Here is a 15,628-nt window from a genome sequence, read left to right on the forward strand (position 1 = left end):
TTGTGATCAGTGGGTGTCACTAAGTGAGTGCCGCTGTGTGGGGAGGGGGCACCGGGCTGGCAGGGCAGTGGGAGTAACCTGATGATCCTGGGAAGAGGGGGCGCGTCTGGAGCGGCTGCGTGGGGGTGCAGGGTCATATGTGTGCCGTGGGGGGGAGTCACTGTGTTCCTTGAGAGGGCCCTGGTGGGAGGCCAGGTCAGCCTAGTAGGGAGGGCATCCGGGCGGCCCCCTGCTTAGCCTAAGGCACTTGAGGTGACCAGCCAGGGTGGAGTTTCCTTCTTGGGGAGCCCGTTCCTGGAGGGTCCGTTTGGGGTCGCCGGAGGTGGGAGACTGGTGCGGCCAGACACAGGGGCACCCACGGGCTGGGGGGGCACCCACGGGCTGGGGGCCCCCCGCTGTCTCCGGGGCGCGGCGGACAGGGCCCGGGGGCTTACCTTGGAGGTCCCTGGATGGGCAGCGGGACGCACGGACGGGGCGGGCAGGAGCGAGGCACCGAGCTGGGCGACGGGCGGAGCCGGGACTCTTAAACCCGGAGCTGGGATCAGATAAGGGCTGGGCCGGGGGCCGCGGCCGGGGTCGGGCCGGCCGGGGGCAGAGCTGGGCCGGGCCGGGCCGCCCCCTCCCTCCGCAGCGCCGGAGCCAAACTTGGTGTGAATGGAGGGGCCGGGAGGGGGCGGCGGCGGGCGCGGGGGGGGCGCGGCGGGCCAATGGGGACGTGGAGCGCCAGGCCCGGGCGCGGGGATTGGAGGGGCCGGGCGGGCGGGGCGCAGGGGCGAGGGGGGCGAGCCGCGGACGCCGGGGCTCTGCGCGGAGCGGGACCAGACAGCCTCCGGGAGGAAGCGGGCCTCGAGACGATGGGCCAAGCGATAGGGGCCGCGCCGGCTCGCCGACGGGCAGGGGGGCGAGGAGGGGCTGGAAATGAACCCGGGCGGCCCGGCGCCCTCCCCCCTGCCCCCGGCACCCGGCCGCCAGGTCGCCCCCCGGCCCCCGCCCTGCGTGCGCCCCGGGTGCCAGGTGCGCAGCGCTCCGCGGTCCCTAAGGGAAGGGCGCAGGTTGCGGAGGCGCTGGGGGCGCGCAGAGCGCAAGGTCGCCCCGCTGAGGGGCCCTGGTGGGTGTGGGGCATCCGAGCAGGGCCCTAAAGGGTGCAGAAGGTTCAGGTCCGGGGCGAAGGTGGGGTGTGCAGCGTCGGGAGGGCGTCCGAGGCCCAGGGAACTGGCCATCACCAAGTCCGCTTGGGAAACAGCCGCCCCCCGGGGGGTGGAGGGAAGGGGGGGACTGGGAGGGGGACAGAGCCCAGGTGGCGGGTGGTCCTCAACCTTTCTGTCACCAAAGACGGCTTCCAGAATCTGAAAGGGTGCTTTGAGAAGTTCTCATCCACAGTCTCCCACCCTTGGCATTTATTGAGGAAATCATTGTTTCCCCATCTTTGTGGATCACAGATATTTAGGGGCTGAACTATTGAACTACTACTAACCGGTAACCAGTATTACCATATGAGGTGATGGATATGTTGCAAAAAAAAAAAAATCAAGGAAACTTGAAATTGTCAGTTTAGTTCCACCTCTAAAAGCCACAGGAAGGGTAAATGGACGCTGCAAATAGGCCCCCTGGGGGAGGGCGGTGGGCTACCCCCGGGGGCACCACAGGGGCTGTGTTTGTGTTGGGGAAAGACCTGGAGTAAAGAGAGAGAAATAGGAGAGTTCAGGGTCAGCTCCGAGTTCCCGAAGGCAAAGGAAGGCCACAGAGGCTCTTGAGCAAAGTCACAGCAGAATTTCAGGAAGCGAAATCTGGAAGTGAGCAAGAGGGTTGGACTCAGGGGGCAGCCGGACGGCACCCCAGTCTTCATCCTGCCTCACCTCATCTTCCCCGAATCAGCGCATCCGCGCCGTGAAGCACCTCAGGCCTGTCCACCTTGGTGTGCGCGGCACCACGGGGTTGTGGTCCAGGATTCCTACAGCTGCCTTCTAACTGGTCTTCCTCCCTCCAGTTTCTTCCACTCAAATAATCCTGCAGACCACGAAGTCCCACGTTTAAGAGTAAACAGTGATAGCGTACATCTCTCTGGAACAAGTCTGACCACGGCGCTTCCCAATGTAACAGCCTTCAGCGACTGCCCACTGCCTAGAAGGAAAATCCAAACCCCTCACCCCGGACGGAAGGTCTGCCGTGACCTGGGCCTGGTGCCACTTCAGCCTCATCCTCGCCGACTGGCCCTGCCCGCCCAAACCTACAGCCGCTCCCTCCCTCGACACCAAAGGTTCAGTCTTGGGTTCTCTTTCGGTGTCTGAGGGGAGTGTCCACCACTGACGTGGCTCTGGCCACCACCTCTGAGCTGCACCCTGAGGCTCTCTTCAGAGCATCACAGTTCTGGCTGCTGGCAGGGGATTTCCATGCCACCCAGACAGGGCCCCCAACTGAACTCATCATCTTCCTCCTCAAGGCTGGGAATCCACATGACTTCTTTATTTCTGTGTTTCTCCTGAGCAAACAGGTTTAAAAACTAAGTGATCTCTCCTCTTCACCCTTCCTCTGCCCCATCCCTTGACATGTCAACTAAGCTACCCAATCCTGCCAGTCTCCCTTTGCTATATTTCTCTCGGGTGTCCCTTTCTAGTTCATGGCCACTACCGCCATCAGGAAGGGCGCTAACAGCCCAGGACCTGCACCCACCCTTCACCCCTCTCTCCATTCTCAAAGAAGAGGCACCCGTCCTCACCGTGTCAGTCCCTATGCTCTCCTATCAAGCCCCAAACAGGGTGCCCCTTGCTTCTTGAGCACAGTCCAAGTTCCTCAGCTCGGCACTTAGGGTACTCCTCTGGGACGACAGGGAGGAAAGACTCCAAGGGCAGGAGCAGAAGGGATACCTAGTGGTGCGGGAGAAGGGTCTGGAGAAGCTCCTCCCAAATGGTCTTTGCCTTTCCTGTAGAGCAGAAGAGCCATCTGCTAAAAATCAGGGTGGAGGGTGGACTGGGCAATTACAAAGAACTTGAAAGTTCTAGAAGAGCAGAGGTGCAAGACTGTGGGAAAGTGCAGATAGCTGGAATGGAACTGTAGGTTTCTAATTAAAACAGAGTGATTTAGGGGCACCCACACGGCTCTGTCAGTTAAGCGGCTGACTCTTCACTTTGGCTCAAGGTCCTGGGATGGAGCCCCACGTCAGGCTCCGCCAGCACTGGGGGGTCTGCTTGGAGATTTTCTCCCTCTGCCCCTCTTCCCACTCTCTTTTTCCCAAATAAGTAAATCTTTTTTTTTTTTAAAGAGTGGTTTAAATGGAGTTTTGTTCTTAAGTTATGTTCTATAACATATATGCACATATCCATCACGTATATTCCTTTGTACAGTTTGTCAAATGATCCTTTTTAATTTTTAAATCTTTTTACAAAAGAGAAGTCCTAAGGGTGCCTGACTGGCTCAGTCAGTAGAGTGTGCGACTCTTGATCTCGGAGTCAGGGCATGAGTTCAAGCCCCACATTGGGCGTAGAGCTCACGTGTATAAAAAAAACTTTTTAAAAGAAGTTCTAGAATAGTCACTGGGGGCCCAGGAGGGAACCAGCAATAAAGGGCATGGGACATCAGTATTTGTGAGTGTTTATGATGCCACGCAGATATATTATGACCTGAGATGGGAAGCAAGCCTCTGAGAGGGTGAGTGGCTGGCCTGCGTGACGTAGCTAGCTAGAAGGTGTTAGTTTTGGAACTTGAACCCACGTGTGTTTGACTCCAAAGCTTGTCTCAGGGCAACGCTAGGGTGAATCTGTGTGGGTTAAATAGAATCTTAATCGTCAACACGTGCAATGGGGAGTCTGCTTGGAGATTTTCTCCAGTTTTGGTATGAAAAATTGGCCAGGGTTGTGAAGTCCATGCCCACCACGTAAGGCGGTCTCTTGGGCGGGCCCGGGCTGCACCTGTGCAGGGAGGACCCATCCTGGACCACATCTAAATGGCAGCTAGGGGAACCGGCTCTCTTTGAAGCCCTCCCCTCTTGTCAGCTTATTAGCAAATTGGGTCTTTCTCATTCTAAACTGCTCCTTTCGGGCTCAGTCCGTCCAACTGTGGCCTCATGTCTTTTTTGACCCTGTTCTGGAAAGACGAAGGATGACTCTATCCTGGCTCACTACGGGATCCCGAGCGACATTTCAGCTGAACCGTCTCCACGAGTAGTGGGCACCTGGTAGCGGGATAACTGAGACCGCAGCAGGAGGGCTCCGAGGGACGCACTGGGCCACATGGCCCCGGGCGCGCGGGGACTGTTGCTGAGGTTTATAGGTACCCTCTGCCTTCCGTACACGCCATATATTCGAACTCACCTTCATTAGACTGGAGTCAGGGGATGCTTCATCACTACTCAAGGACTCTCCCTAGTGCTTTCACTTGGGGTTTCCTCCAGTGTCTTTCCAGTGGGGTCCAATGGATAAGAATTCCATTCCACGGTGATAGTGGGAAGGCAACAGGGAGTAAAGAAACAACCACAGGGCGCCTGGCTGGCTCAGTGGGTGAAGAGTTTGCCTTTGGCTCAGGTCAAGATCCCGGGTCCTGGGAGAGAGTCCCTGCTCCACAGGGAGCCTGCTTCTCCCTCTCCCTCTGCCTGCCACTCCCCCTGTTTCTTCTCCCTCTCCTTCTCTCTCTGTCAAATAAATAAATAAGAATCTTTAAAATAAAATGAAACAACCAAGGCCCAGGAGCTGGGATGCCCAGGTTTTAGTACTATCTGTTCTCTGGGGACCCATCCCTGACCTGGAAAGTGAGGACTTTTAAATCATGGCCAACCTGCACCCAATCCTATCAAGCAAGATGGATGTGGTTATAAGAAGGCTCTGATCCTCCAGCTGTGCTGGAAAGAGCTAGAAGGCTAGAGGGTGTCCCAGCCTCAGGTGCCCAGGGTGGGGGTCTCACCTGTCCTGGCGCTGGGCTCTGCTTCTCCCCATGTCACTCTCACCTCCAGTGGCATCCGCTGTTTTAACCATAGCCTCCCTCTGCTCTGACTTTTCTAGGGCCCTCAACCCCCTTGAATTTATGAAAATTGTTAGAGTTCCTGACAGACGGGCCTCCCTGTTCCGTTAAACTTGTATCCTGAACCATCTCCTGCTTTCCTGTCATGCTCCTCTCCCACCTCCAAGACCGTACCCGCGATGTCTCATGATCTCGCTTAAGAAAGCCTTCCCAGGTTGGCTGGCCCCAGGGCTCCCACATACAGCTGCACAGCTTGTGGACTGCACAAATGCACTCCGTGAGGGGGCAAGCTGAGAACTGAACTGCATTCGGCTTGCCAATCCTCGCAGCCTGGCTCGGAGCTATGTCTCCGAGAGGGATTCCCCCTTTTTATTTTTGCCCCAGAGTACCGCTTGCTCTCCAAGCTACATGCCATCAGGAACGCCCCTGCCCAGAGCCGCCTCCCTTTCCTACTCCATAACAAGGTTCTTTGCAGACCACCACTGACGTGGCTCCGGCCATGCCCCTCCTGCCCTCAACGTTCTCAAGTTCCAAACCCAATCTCCCACCATGATGACCACTGTACCGACATGTTTTACTAGTCCCGTGCGCAGTTGCTCTCTCTCTCCCGATACCTGAAAGCTGAGACCTTGCCTGTTTTCTGTACCCGGGAACCTAAGAAAACATTTCCCCCCTCCCCATGTTCAAGCTCAAGGATAAACAAGGAACTGAAGTTGGAGACCTGCGGTGGGTGGGGTGGGGAGGGATAAATCAGAGGCGGGGTGGTGGGCACCCCGACTGAGGCAGGGGGCTGGCTGGCACCCTCTGGGTGGCCCTTCAGCCTTGTGACCCCCCCCTCAACAAATGGGGCCAGTTCTATGCAAATGCACTCTCGCCTAGGGGTCCGGTTTCCTCTCTCTGAGCTGCTGGCACAGCAGAACCAACGTGAGCAGCCTCTTGGCAGGACAGAGGAGGGCAGGCTAGCAGTCTCAAGGCTCAGGTGACAGGCCCAGGCCCAGGAGACGGGGATGTTGACTAGGACTGTAACAGCCCTCCTGATGCCAATCTCGGGCTGAAAACTCGGTATTTCCACTTGCAACAAGAAACAGGGGCAGGAGGGCTGGGAAGAGGAGGGCAGCGTACCCGGAGTGCCCCCTGCAGGGCTCACTGGGTGGCACCAGAGCAGAGGAAGGCAGCCGGGGTGGGTGAGGAAGATCCAGCTAGCACTTGCTGAGTCCTTCTCATATGCCAGGCAGGCATTGCTTCCTGTAAGCCTCATGACAACCTCCAAGAGGCGGATAACATATTCTCATTTCCTGGATGAAGAAACTTGGCAGTGGACAGAGTGGAGACTTGAACCCAGATCTCTGCCTCCCGAGATTATATTACTCACTATGACCTTTCCCGCCTCTCCGGCTCAGCCAGCAACTTCTCACCCTCCAGGGTCCATTTCTACATCTTCCGCTCCTCCGGCCCATATCTCCTTATTCCAACTTGAAGGATCTGGAGAAGAACAGATCAATGTCGCGGGTATGATAGTGCTAATGATAACACCTGGCATTTGTACACCACTCTCGGCTTTTAATTATTTCCCTGGGGAAAAGGAACAATTTGTATCGAGCTATTTGTATTTCTCCAAATCTTGTTCTGATTTTTATCCTTGTTCCTACAGCTATTTCTGTACAGTTATGATCAACTTATAAGAATATTTTTATGTGCTTCTTTTTCATGCAAGAATGTGCCTCTTGCACACGGACACTTACATATGTGAGCATAGTAACCGACTGTGTTTCTCCGCTGCGGCTATTTCCTTGCCGAGGCCTGTGGCTTTGTGAAGAGCACGCAGTGAGGCGGGGACACACTTGGGGGGGTCTGGCTACGATCTCTGCTGCTGTGACCTTTGGCAAATCACCTTTCTCCTTTTCAGTTCCTCATATATAAACAGAGAGGATCATACCCATCTCACAGGGTCCCCCCCAAGGCTGTTAAATGAGTCCTTCCAGTTCATAGCTGATGCTCGACGAGTTATCAGGGGTAATATTAGCATTATGTGCTGTGTGATAGTGTGTCTTTCTCCCCCACTGGCCCACGAGCTCCACATGGGCAGAGGCAAAGTCATATCTGTCACCACCCCCCACACAGCACATTGCCCAGCACTTGGGCTCCATCCACAGGAGTTTGTTGGATGAATCGTTTTAAGCTCTAACCTCGGCTTTTCTCTCTGTAGGACGTTTGGGTTGTTTCTAGAATCTCCGCTATTAACAAAACACACTTTAAAGCCCTTCTATTTATATTGCCTCATTTGATCTGCGCACCCCGTGAAGCAGGCAGAAACGGGGTATCTGCATGTGTCCACTCCCTGTGAAAAATAGAGCAGCCGTGGTTCAAGGCAACGAAGCAAATCCTTTGGGTCACGTTACAAATCAGTGACAAAGATGAGAACCCCCGACCCCACCTCCCTTCCTTGGGTGAATCTCTTTTCTTCTAGGTACCTCCTTCTGGATCAGGGCACTCTCTTCAAAAATGGGAGACATCGGGATCCTTGGGTGGCGCAGCGGTTTGGCGCCTGCCTTTGGCCTGGGGCGCGATCCTGGAGACCCGGGGTCGAATCCCACATCGGGCTCCCAGTGCATGGAGCCTGCTTCTCCCTCTGCCTGTGTCTCTGCCTCTCTCTCTCTCTCTCTCTGTGTGTGTGACTATCATAAATAAATAAAAAAGTTAAAAAAAAGTTAAAAAAAATGGGAGACATGATGGTGCCTACGTGAGAGCAGTACCTGCACCCAGAGGCCCCTGCTGGCGGTGGATGAGCTGCCGGCTGCCAGGGGGTCCTCTGCATCCCCAGGAGACCAAAGGCCTTACTCCCTGACACACCAGGGCCCGTATTTTCTCAGAGCAAGAAGCTTCTTAGGGAAGACCGTGCGGGCTCCCCTTTCTTTCTCTTTCTTTCTTTCTTTCTTCTTTCTTTCTTTCTTTCTTTCTTTCTTTCTTTCTTTCTTTCTTCTTCTTCTTTTTTTTTCCTGAGGGGGCGAGTCGGCGAGCTCTGAGTTGTCCAAGAGGAGGGACTTGGGTTAAAAATAGCTATGGCGTGTGGCTCAGCCTCTAGTGGTACCCAGGACTGGGGAGGGGAGGGGGATGCTCTAGAGCTGTCGCCAGACTGGTTGCTGTGGAAACAAGAGAGGAGCAGGGGAGCCTGGGAAATGGGGATGACACAGATAGCAAGTCCTGGCCAGAGCTGCCGCTACATTTAGGAGAAACAGCGGTGTCTGTGGCTCCCACCCTGCAAGGGGGTCAGGGGAGGGGTGGTGTCAGGGGCATGGACGCTACCCCCCAGGGGTCTCTGCTGCCGGCTACTCTCTTCTCCATACGCTGTGAGTTGAGTTGCGGGGGACTTGGGTTTGGGCCCCTAAATCCAAGGCAAGTGGGGGCTTGGGAGCAGCTTGCTCCCGAGGGAGACTTCACCAGATCCCCTTCCAAATCAGAAGGCCTCTTGCTGACCAGCACTCCCTAGGGGAGAAAGGGCCATCCAGGAAAATGTGGCCCCAGGGCCTTCCAGAGAGGGGTCATGGCATGCGCAGGAACTAAGAAGGAGTGGGAACGGGGATCTTCGGAGGAAGGTGCAGAAGCCAAGTCTATTTCACACCTTTACTGCCCCCTTGAGAAATATGCAGCCTCCACTCAGGAGGTCAGGAGAGGGGACGTGGTCAGAGGAAGGCTCCCCCAGCCCCCCCCGGGCCAGGCAGAGTGAGAGAGACCTGGCGGTGACCAGACCGCGGGGTTCCTTGCCGCCCCCGGGAAAGAGAGATCTGTCGAAGCAGGCAGATTGGGGGTCAGATTGCCTCGGAGCCCGGGAGAACGTCGGAAGCCCTCCTGGGGCTGCCGCTGGGTTACGGGGGACCCAGGTATTTTTCTGCATGACTTGGGGTCTCTGAGCCAGTGTGTGCTTAGCGAGAACTTCTAGAGGACATCCCAGCGGCAGGGAGGGAAAGCGAAGCCCACTGTCGGGCCAGAGGAAGACCCAAATCTTCATTGGACAGTGTCCCCCTGACTCCTCTTGGAAAATAAATGTGTGTGGGGGGATGTCCCTAAGGTGCAAACTATCTTTTTTGGGGTTTTCCTCCTGCCCTCTACCCCAGTACACACACACACACACACACACACACACACACACACACAGGGCCTTCTGAGGTCTGGCAGCAGAGCACCTGGTCCCAGAACTCAAATGCTGGAGCGCTGGGGCTAGAGCTGCACATGCAGGCGGTGTCTCCCCAGGACCTGGTCAGACATCCAGGCCATCTGTGATCCTTGTCACCTTCCCCGTCCCCCGCCCCTTCCCCGCCCCGTCACCCAGGTTCCCCTGGAGCGGGAGGCCAGAACCATTCCCAGGAAGAGGAGAAGGTTGAAGAGAAGCAGGTCCTTTTGAACCTTCCCTGGCAGGGGTCCGGACCTCCCGCTCAGGGCACACTGCAGCTCAGATCGTTCCTCAGGGGGAAGCATTTGAAGCAAAATCAGGTGGGCTTCCCTTGGATGAGAGCTTGGGGCGCATGGTGGGGGCTGCGCTCAGGGTAGTGGGGGGGGGGTGGGAGCTGCCAGGGGAAAAACCCTGAGGTGCTGGGGAGGTGAATGTGGGTGCTTCGTGCTTCACCTGATCTGCTTGTCGGGGCCCCTGAGGACCCAGAGCTGAGCGGGGTGCGGGGTGCCGGCCAGGGTACACAAGCCCAACTCCTGAGGAACTTGGGCTGCGTCTCCCCGGCTGCTCTTCCCCGGCCCACGGCCCTCCTGCCCCCTGTCAGTGTGCCTCCCTCGGGGGCGGAAAGAACCCAGGGCACAGGGGGCACGCACCCGGCCCATGCGTCCCCGACCCTGTGCCCGGGGACCTCCAGGGGCGCCTGTGGCTGGGGCAGGAGCGCCTGCCTTTCCGCCCCCACCCCCTGCGCGTCTCCTGTCTCCTCCGCCAGCTCAGCTCGTGGGGAGCAGGCAGCTGTGCGAGGGAGGGGTGCGGGGAGGACGGGGGAGGGCTGCGGGGCTGGTGTCCCGTCTGGGGAGGGGGGGGAGGGGAGGGGAGGGCCGCCTCCCCAGCACCCGGGCTCGGGAGTGAGAGAGCCCTCTCCCTGCGCTCCGGGTGGGGGGCGGTCACAGGGGGATGGAGGGGTGGAGGGACGCAGGAGGGGTGTAGGGGTGTGGGGGGCGGCCGCAGGGGCGTGTAGGGGTGTAAGGGGGTGGGGGCTTCAGGAGGGTTGTGGGTGGGGGCGGGGCCTCAGGAGGGATGGGGTGGAGGCGGGGGCCTCCGGAGGCGTGGGGGCGGGGCCTCTGGGGGTGTAGGGGGAGCGGCCGCAGGGTCGTGTAGGGGTGGGGGCGGGGCCTCAGGAGGGGTGGGACGGGGCGGGGCCTCCGGAGGCGTGGGGGCGGGGCCTCTGGGGGTGTAGGGGGAGCGGCCGCAGGGTCGTGTAGGGGTGGGGGCGGGGCCTCAGGAGGGGTGGGACGGGGCGGGGCCTCAGGAGGCGCGTGGGTGGGGCGGGGCCTCTTGGGTGAGGGGCGTGGCCTCGGGAGGGGTGGGGCGTGGCTTCGGGAGGGGTGGGGCGTGGCCTCGGGAGGGGGCGGGGCGGCCGCAGGGCCACCGTCCCGCCGCCCGGGGTCGGCCCCGCGCTGACCGGCCGCGCCCCGGGTCCCGCAGGCCCCCTGCGGCCGTCGCCATGGCCCGCGCCGGCGCCCCGCGCTCCCCGGGCCGCGAGCCCCCGCGCCGCCGCGGCCGCCAGCGCTACGTGGAGAAGGACGGCCGGTGCAACGTGCAGCAGGGCAACGTGCGCGAGCCGGGCCGCTACCTGACCGACCTGTTCACCACGCTGGCCGACCTGCAGTGGCGCCTGAGCCTGCTCTTCTTCGTGCTGGCCTACGCGCTCACCTGGCTCTTCTTCGGCGCCATCTGGTGGCTGGTGGCCTACGGGCGCGGCGACCTGGAGCACCTGGGCGACGCGGCCTGGACGCCCTGCGTCAACAACCTCAACGGCTTCGTGGCCGCCTTCCTGTTCTCCATCGAGACGGAGACCACCATCGGCTACGGGCACCGCGTCATCACCGACCAGTGCCCCGAGGGCATCGCGCTGCTGCTGCTGCAGGCCATCCTGGGCTCCATGGTGAACGCCTTCATGGTGGGCTGCATGTTCGTCAAGATCTCGCAGCCCAACAAGCGCGCCGCCACGCTCGTCTTCTCGTCGCACGCCGTGGTGTCCCTGCGCGACGGCCGCCTGTGCCTCATGTTCCGCGTGGGCGACCTGCGCTCCTCGCACATCGTCGAGGCCTCCATCCGCGCCAAGCTCATCCGCTCGCGCCAGACGCTCGAGGGCGAGTTCATCCCGCTGCACCAGACCGACCTCAGCGTGGGCTTCGAGACCGGCGACGACCGCCTCTTCCTCGTGTCCCCGCTCGTCATCAGCCACGAGATCGACGCCGCCAGCCCCTTCTGGGAGGCGTCGCGCCGCGCCCTGGAGAGGGACGACTTCGAGATCGTGGTCATCCTGGAGGGCATGGTGGAAGCCACGGGTGCGCACGGCGGGGAGCTGGCCGGGAGGGGAGGGGCGGGGGGGGGGGGTCACCGGGCTGGGACAGCGCCCGAGCGCACGCAGCCAGGGCCCAGGCGCTGTGCACCCCCCAACTGGCCCGCTCCTAGGAAGGTCACCTCCTGCAATCGTGCCCCTTTGCAGGGCGGAGACCGCCGGGGAGCCTGAGGCCTATCGCCAGGGAGGGGGACATAAGGCCACAGGGCAGGGGTCGTGCGGCTCCCTGCACGGCGGCGCTCCAGGGAGCAGGGGTAGCTTCGGAGAGTTCTCCATGGCTTCCAGGTCCAGGCCCCTGAACGTGGTGCTCTGAGGGTGTCCTACTAGCCTGGATCTTAGGAACAGGTGGCCGGCTGGGCTCACTTCTGCCTCAGTTTCCCCACCCATCAAGGCTCTCTCAACTTCCACTGACAAAGGAAATAGATGACCCCAGCATTTCTAGCCCTTTCCAGAAGGAGCTGTCAGCACCTCCAAGTCAGGCCTGCGTGGCGAGGGGCTTGGGAGCCAGTGGCAAGAGGCCAACGCAGGGGCACAGACGAGGTGCTCTGAGGCTTGGGATCTGGAAGCAGGAGGAGGATAGGAGCACCGCAGTGGGTGACACGGGGCTGCAAGGTGTGGCCCGAGCATGGCCTCTGCTGGCTTCCCAGGCTGGGGCCCTCCAACAGCTTCCCTGGCCCTTCTGGCCGAGCCTCTCCTCGAGCACCCTCTGCCCCAGTGCTCCCCAGTGCTTCTCTACCACCCCACACCTTGCTCCCTCTAGCTCCTGCCTCTCCTAGTCACCCAGGCCCTCTCCTTGCTGTCTAGACAGTTGTCACTCTCCTGCCAGGCCCTGAGGCATCTGCTGTCCCTGCAGAGAGGTCCCTGTCCGGCCCCCTGGGGCCCCAGCCCCTGCCTCTGTTCCTCACCGACCTCTCTCCCCAGTGTCCCCTCTGCCCCTTCCGCCTTCCCCCACTGGATCCCTGCCATTGCAGCCTTCGCCCGAGGAAGAGCAAGACCCATGTCCCCAGGACATCTCGGGGCAGGGCTTGCGATGCCAAGAGCCAGGCTCTGTTAGCTAAGGTTCGGTCTTCCACTCTGCCTTGCTCTGAGCTGGACGTGGGCTGTGGGAGACACCCCGGGGGCAGCAGGACGGTCGCTTGGCCTGGTGGGTGTGCCAACCCAACACGGAGGGCAGGACACGGCCCCAGAGTGAGAGGACTGGGGAGGACGGCGTGGAGGAGATAAGGATGGGACCCGCCTGACTTGTCTAGAGAGACAAGGCTGGGAAGGACGGCAATATTTTGGGTGAGAGAGTCAGGATTCAAAGTGCTCTTGAAAAGCAAGTGTAATGAGCCAAAGCCCAACAAGATGACATTTAAAAGGAATAAATATAAAATTCTACATTTAGGCTTTAAAAAAATCACTTATGTAAGCACCGCATTGAAGAGCTCTGGTGAAAAAAGAACTGGAGGTTTTAGCTGGCCACGGGCTTAGTGTTGCAGCAAAATGTGATACAGCTTCCAAAAATGTTTACGTAACGTGATGTTGGGCCCGATGAGCTGAGGCGCCGCGGCCGGAAGAGAGTGGCGGCCGGTGTTGGCACCCCCAGAGCGCTGGGGGCCCTGCGCGGCCCTTCCGGTGTGCACCCGAGCAGGTCATGTTTTGGAAGGCAGATCACACGAGGAATGGTGGGGGCGCCAGGGATGTTCGTTCGGCTGGAAGAGAAGACACGACGGCCGAGGTTCTGAACGGGTGTCAGATGGCGGGGTGAAGGGGGGGCCCAGGGGGGTGGGGTGGAACCCGGGGGCGGGGGGCAGGCTTTAGCTCTTATGAGGAGCACCGTTAGAGGCGTCGGCCCCCGGGAGGCGCTCGGGCCAGGCTGGGAAGGCCCCGTGGGAAGGCCCCGTGGGAAGGCCCCGTGGGAAGGCCTGTGCAGGGGCCCGGCCTGGACGATGCCCGGCCGCGGCCGGGGGAAGCTCCCCGAGGCGCCTCGGAGTCGGGCGGCGGAGGCGGGCGGGCCGGGGCCTTGGGGCGGCCGGGATGGCGGGACCGCGCTGACCCCTGCGCCTCCCCCCAGGGATGACCTGCCAGGCCCGGAGCTCCTACCTGGTGGATGAGGTGCTGTGGGGCCACCGCTTCACGTCGGTGCTCACGCTGGAGGACGGCTTCTACGAGGTGGACTACGCCAGCTTCCACCAGACCTTCGAGGTGCCCACGCCGTCGTGCAGCGCCCGGGAGCTGGCCGAAGCGGCCGCCCGCCTGGACGCGCATCTCTACTGGTCCATCCCCAGCCGCCTGGACGAGAGGGCGGAGGAGGAGGGGCCCAGCGAGGGCGCGGGCGCGGGCGCGGGGCCCGGCGGCGACACGGAGCGGAACGGCCGCCTGCCCCCGCCGGAGTCGGAGTCCAAGGTGTGACCGTGTCCTCCCGAGCCTGTGGCAGGGCCGGACCCCGGACGGGGAGCTGGATGGCGCTGGATGGGGGCGGAGGAGCACCTCCGCTGGGAGGCGGAGGCGGGCGGGCGGCCGGGCTTGTTGACGCCCCTCACAGGCCCCTCACAGGCCCCTCACAGGCCGCCGGACCGGAGGGAGGGCCTGGCCGAGGCGCCCGAGGAACCTGGCGGCCTGCGCGTCTGGCCTGCGCCCCCCCGGGCGGCTGCACGGACAGAGGGACGGAGCAGGGGCCCCTGGCCACGCTGAGCCCGGAGCGTCTCTGGGCAAAGTCTAAAGGGGCTCCCTGTCCCCCAGGCGCCCTCACCGGCTCCTCACCGGCCTCCCGCCGGGCTCGCGCCCCACACGCGGCCGGGCTGCCGGGGCTGACCCGGGGAGGCCGCAGGTGCGCAGGGGAGGGTGCCCGGCGGCACCCACCCCGCAGGAGCCGGGCCACAAGGCCGCAGGGCTGGCGCAGGAGGGGGCGGGTGGCCTGCCGCCAGCAGACAGGAGTGGCCCAGCGCAGGGGAGGACACGGGCAGAAGCGGAGAGGGACCCTCCAGGAGGGAGAAGGGCCGGAGGGACCCGGAAAGGGAGCTCGCCCGGAGCTCGGGTGGGGCCGGGGCTGCTGAGGGGGCGCGCCCCGCACTGAGGTGGAGGGCCCCGGGGACCGGCCCCACCCCGGCCGCACACCTGCCCCTGCGGTGAGCACCGTGGTTCCAAGTGGACCGAGCGTCCCAGCAGAGGCAGGAGGCTTCAGGATCAAATCAAGGGAGTGAGGAGGCGCGGAGCGAGGAAGCCCGGGGCACCACGGGCACCATGCTGCTGTGTCAGCCACGGAGGCTTGCCAGCCCGCTGCTCCGCCTCACTCCCAGTTTCTGACTCAGTGGGTCTGGGGAGGAGATCAAAAATTTGCACTTCTAGTAAGTTCTCAGGTCATGGTGATGCTGCTGCAGCGGGGGCCACACTTTGAGAACCACTGCTCTACACAAAGCCTTTGGAGCCACATCAGGAGGCCGTGCATTGGAGCTGAGGGGAAGCTGAGGGGGAGCTGAGGGGGAGCTGAGGAGGAGCTGAGGGGAAGCAGAGGAAGAGCTGAGGGGGAGCAGAGGAGGAGCTGAGGGGGAGCAGAGGAGGAGCTGAGGGGGAGCAGAGGGGGAGCTGAGGGGGAGCTGAGGGGAAGCAGAGGAAGAGCTGAGGGGGAGCAGAGGAAGAGCTGAGGGGGAGCAGAGGAAGAGCTGAGGGGGAGCAGAGGAGGAGCTGAGGGGAGCTGAGGGCAGAGAGGAGCTGATGGGAGCTGAGGGGAGCTGAGGAAGAGCTGAGGGGGAGCAGAGGAAGAGCTGAGGGGGAGCAGAGGAGGAGCTGAGGGAAGCAGAGGAAGAGCTGAGGGGGAGCAGAGGAAGAGCTGAGGGGAGCAGAGGAGGAGCTGAGGGGGAGCTGAGGAGGAGCTGAGGGGGAGCAGAGGAAGAGCTGAGGGGGAGCTGAGAGACTGAGGAAGAGCTGAGGGGAGCTGAGGGAGCAGAGGAGGAGCTGAAGGGGAGCAGAGGAGGAGCTGAGGGGAGCAGAGGGGAGCAGAGGAGGAGCTGAGGAGGAGCTGAGGAAGAGCTGAGGGGGAGCTGAGGAGGAGCTGAGGGGGAGCAGAGGAAGAGCTGAGGGGGAGCAGAGGAGGAGCTGAGGGGAGCGAGAAGAGCTGAGGGGGAGCAGAGAGGAGCTGGGAGGAGCTGATGAGATCTCATGAGAAG

At 61.4% G+C, this 15,628-nt stretch overlaps 2 protein-coding genes across 3 annotated transcripts in view; one reads left to right on the top strand and one right to left on the bottom strand.

Annotated features, from left to right (window-relative positions):
- The window catches only part of KCNJ10 (potassium inwardly rectifying channel subfamily J member 10), a 28,533-nt gene extending 27,928 nt beyond the window's left edge, over nt 1-605 (bottom strand). For both annotated transcript variants that reach the window (XM_055334096.1, XM_055334094.1), the window contains exon 1: nt 435-605. The gene's annotated coding sequence lies outside the window, so the exon portion shown is untranslated. The remainder of the gene's footprint in view (nt 1-434) is intronic.
- A 7,561-nt stretch (nt 606-8,166) lies between these two features.
- Nucleotides 8,167-13,896, top strand: KCNJ9 (potassium inwardly rectifying channel subfamily J member 9). The gene is made up of 4 exons (XM_055334069.1): nt 8,167-8,297; nt 9,278-9,438; nt 10,601-11,466; nt 13,537-13,896. The coding sequence occupies exons 3-4, from the start codon at nt 10,620-10,622 to the stop codon at nt 13,872-13,874; spliced, it is 1,185 nt and encodes a 394-aa protein (XP_055190044.1). The 5' UTR covers nt 8,167-8,297; nt 9,278-9,438; nt 10,601-10,619; the 3' UTR covers nt 13,875-13,896.
- Nucleotides 13,897-15,628: the final 1,732 nt, after the last annotated feature.

The sequence above is a fragment of the Nyctereutes procyonoides genome, unplaced genomic scaffold (genome assembly GCF_905146905.1).
Source record: "Nyctereutes procyonoides isolate TBG_1078 unplaced genomic scaffold, NYPRO_anot_genome, whole genome shotgun sequence".
NCBI lineage: Eukaryota > Metazoa > Chordata > Mammalia > Carnivora > Canidae > Nyctereutes > Nyctereutes procyonoides.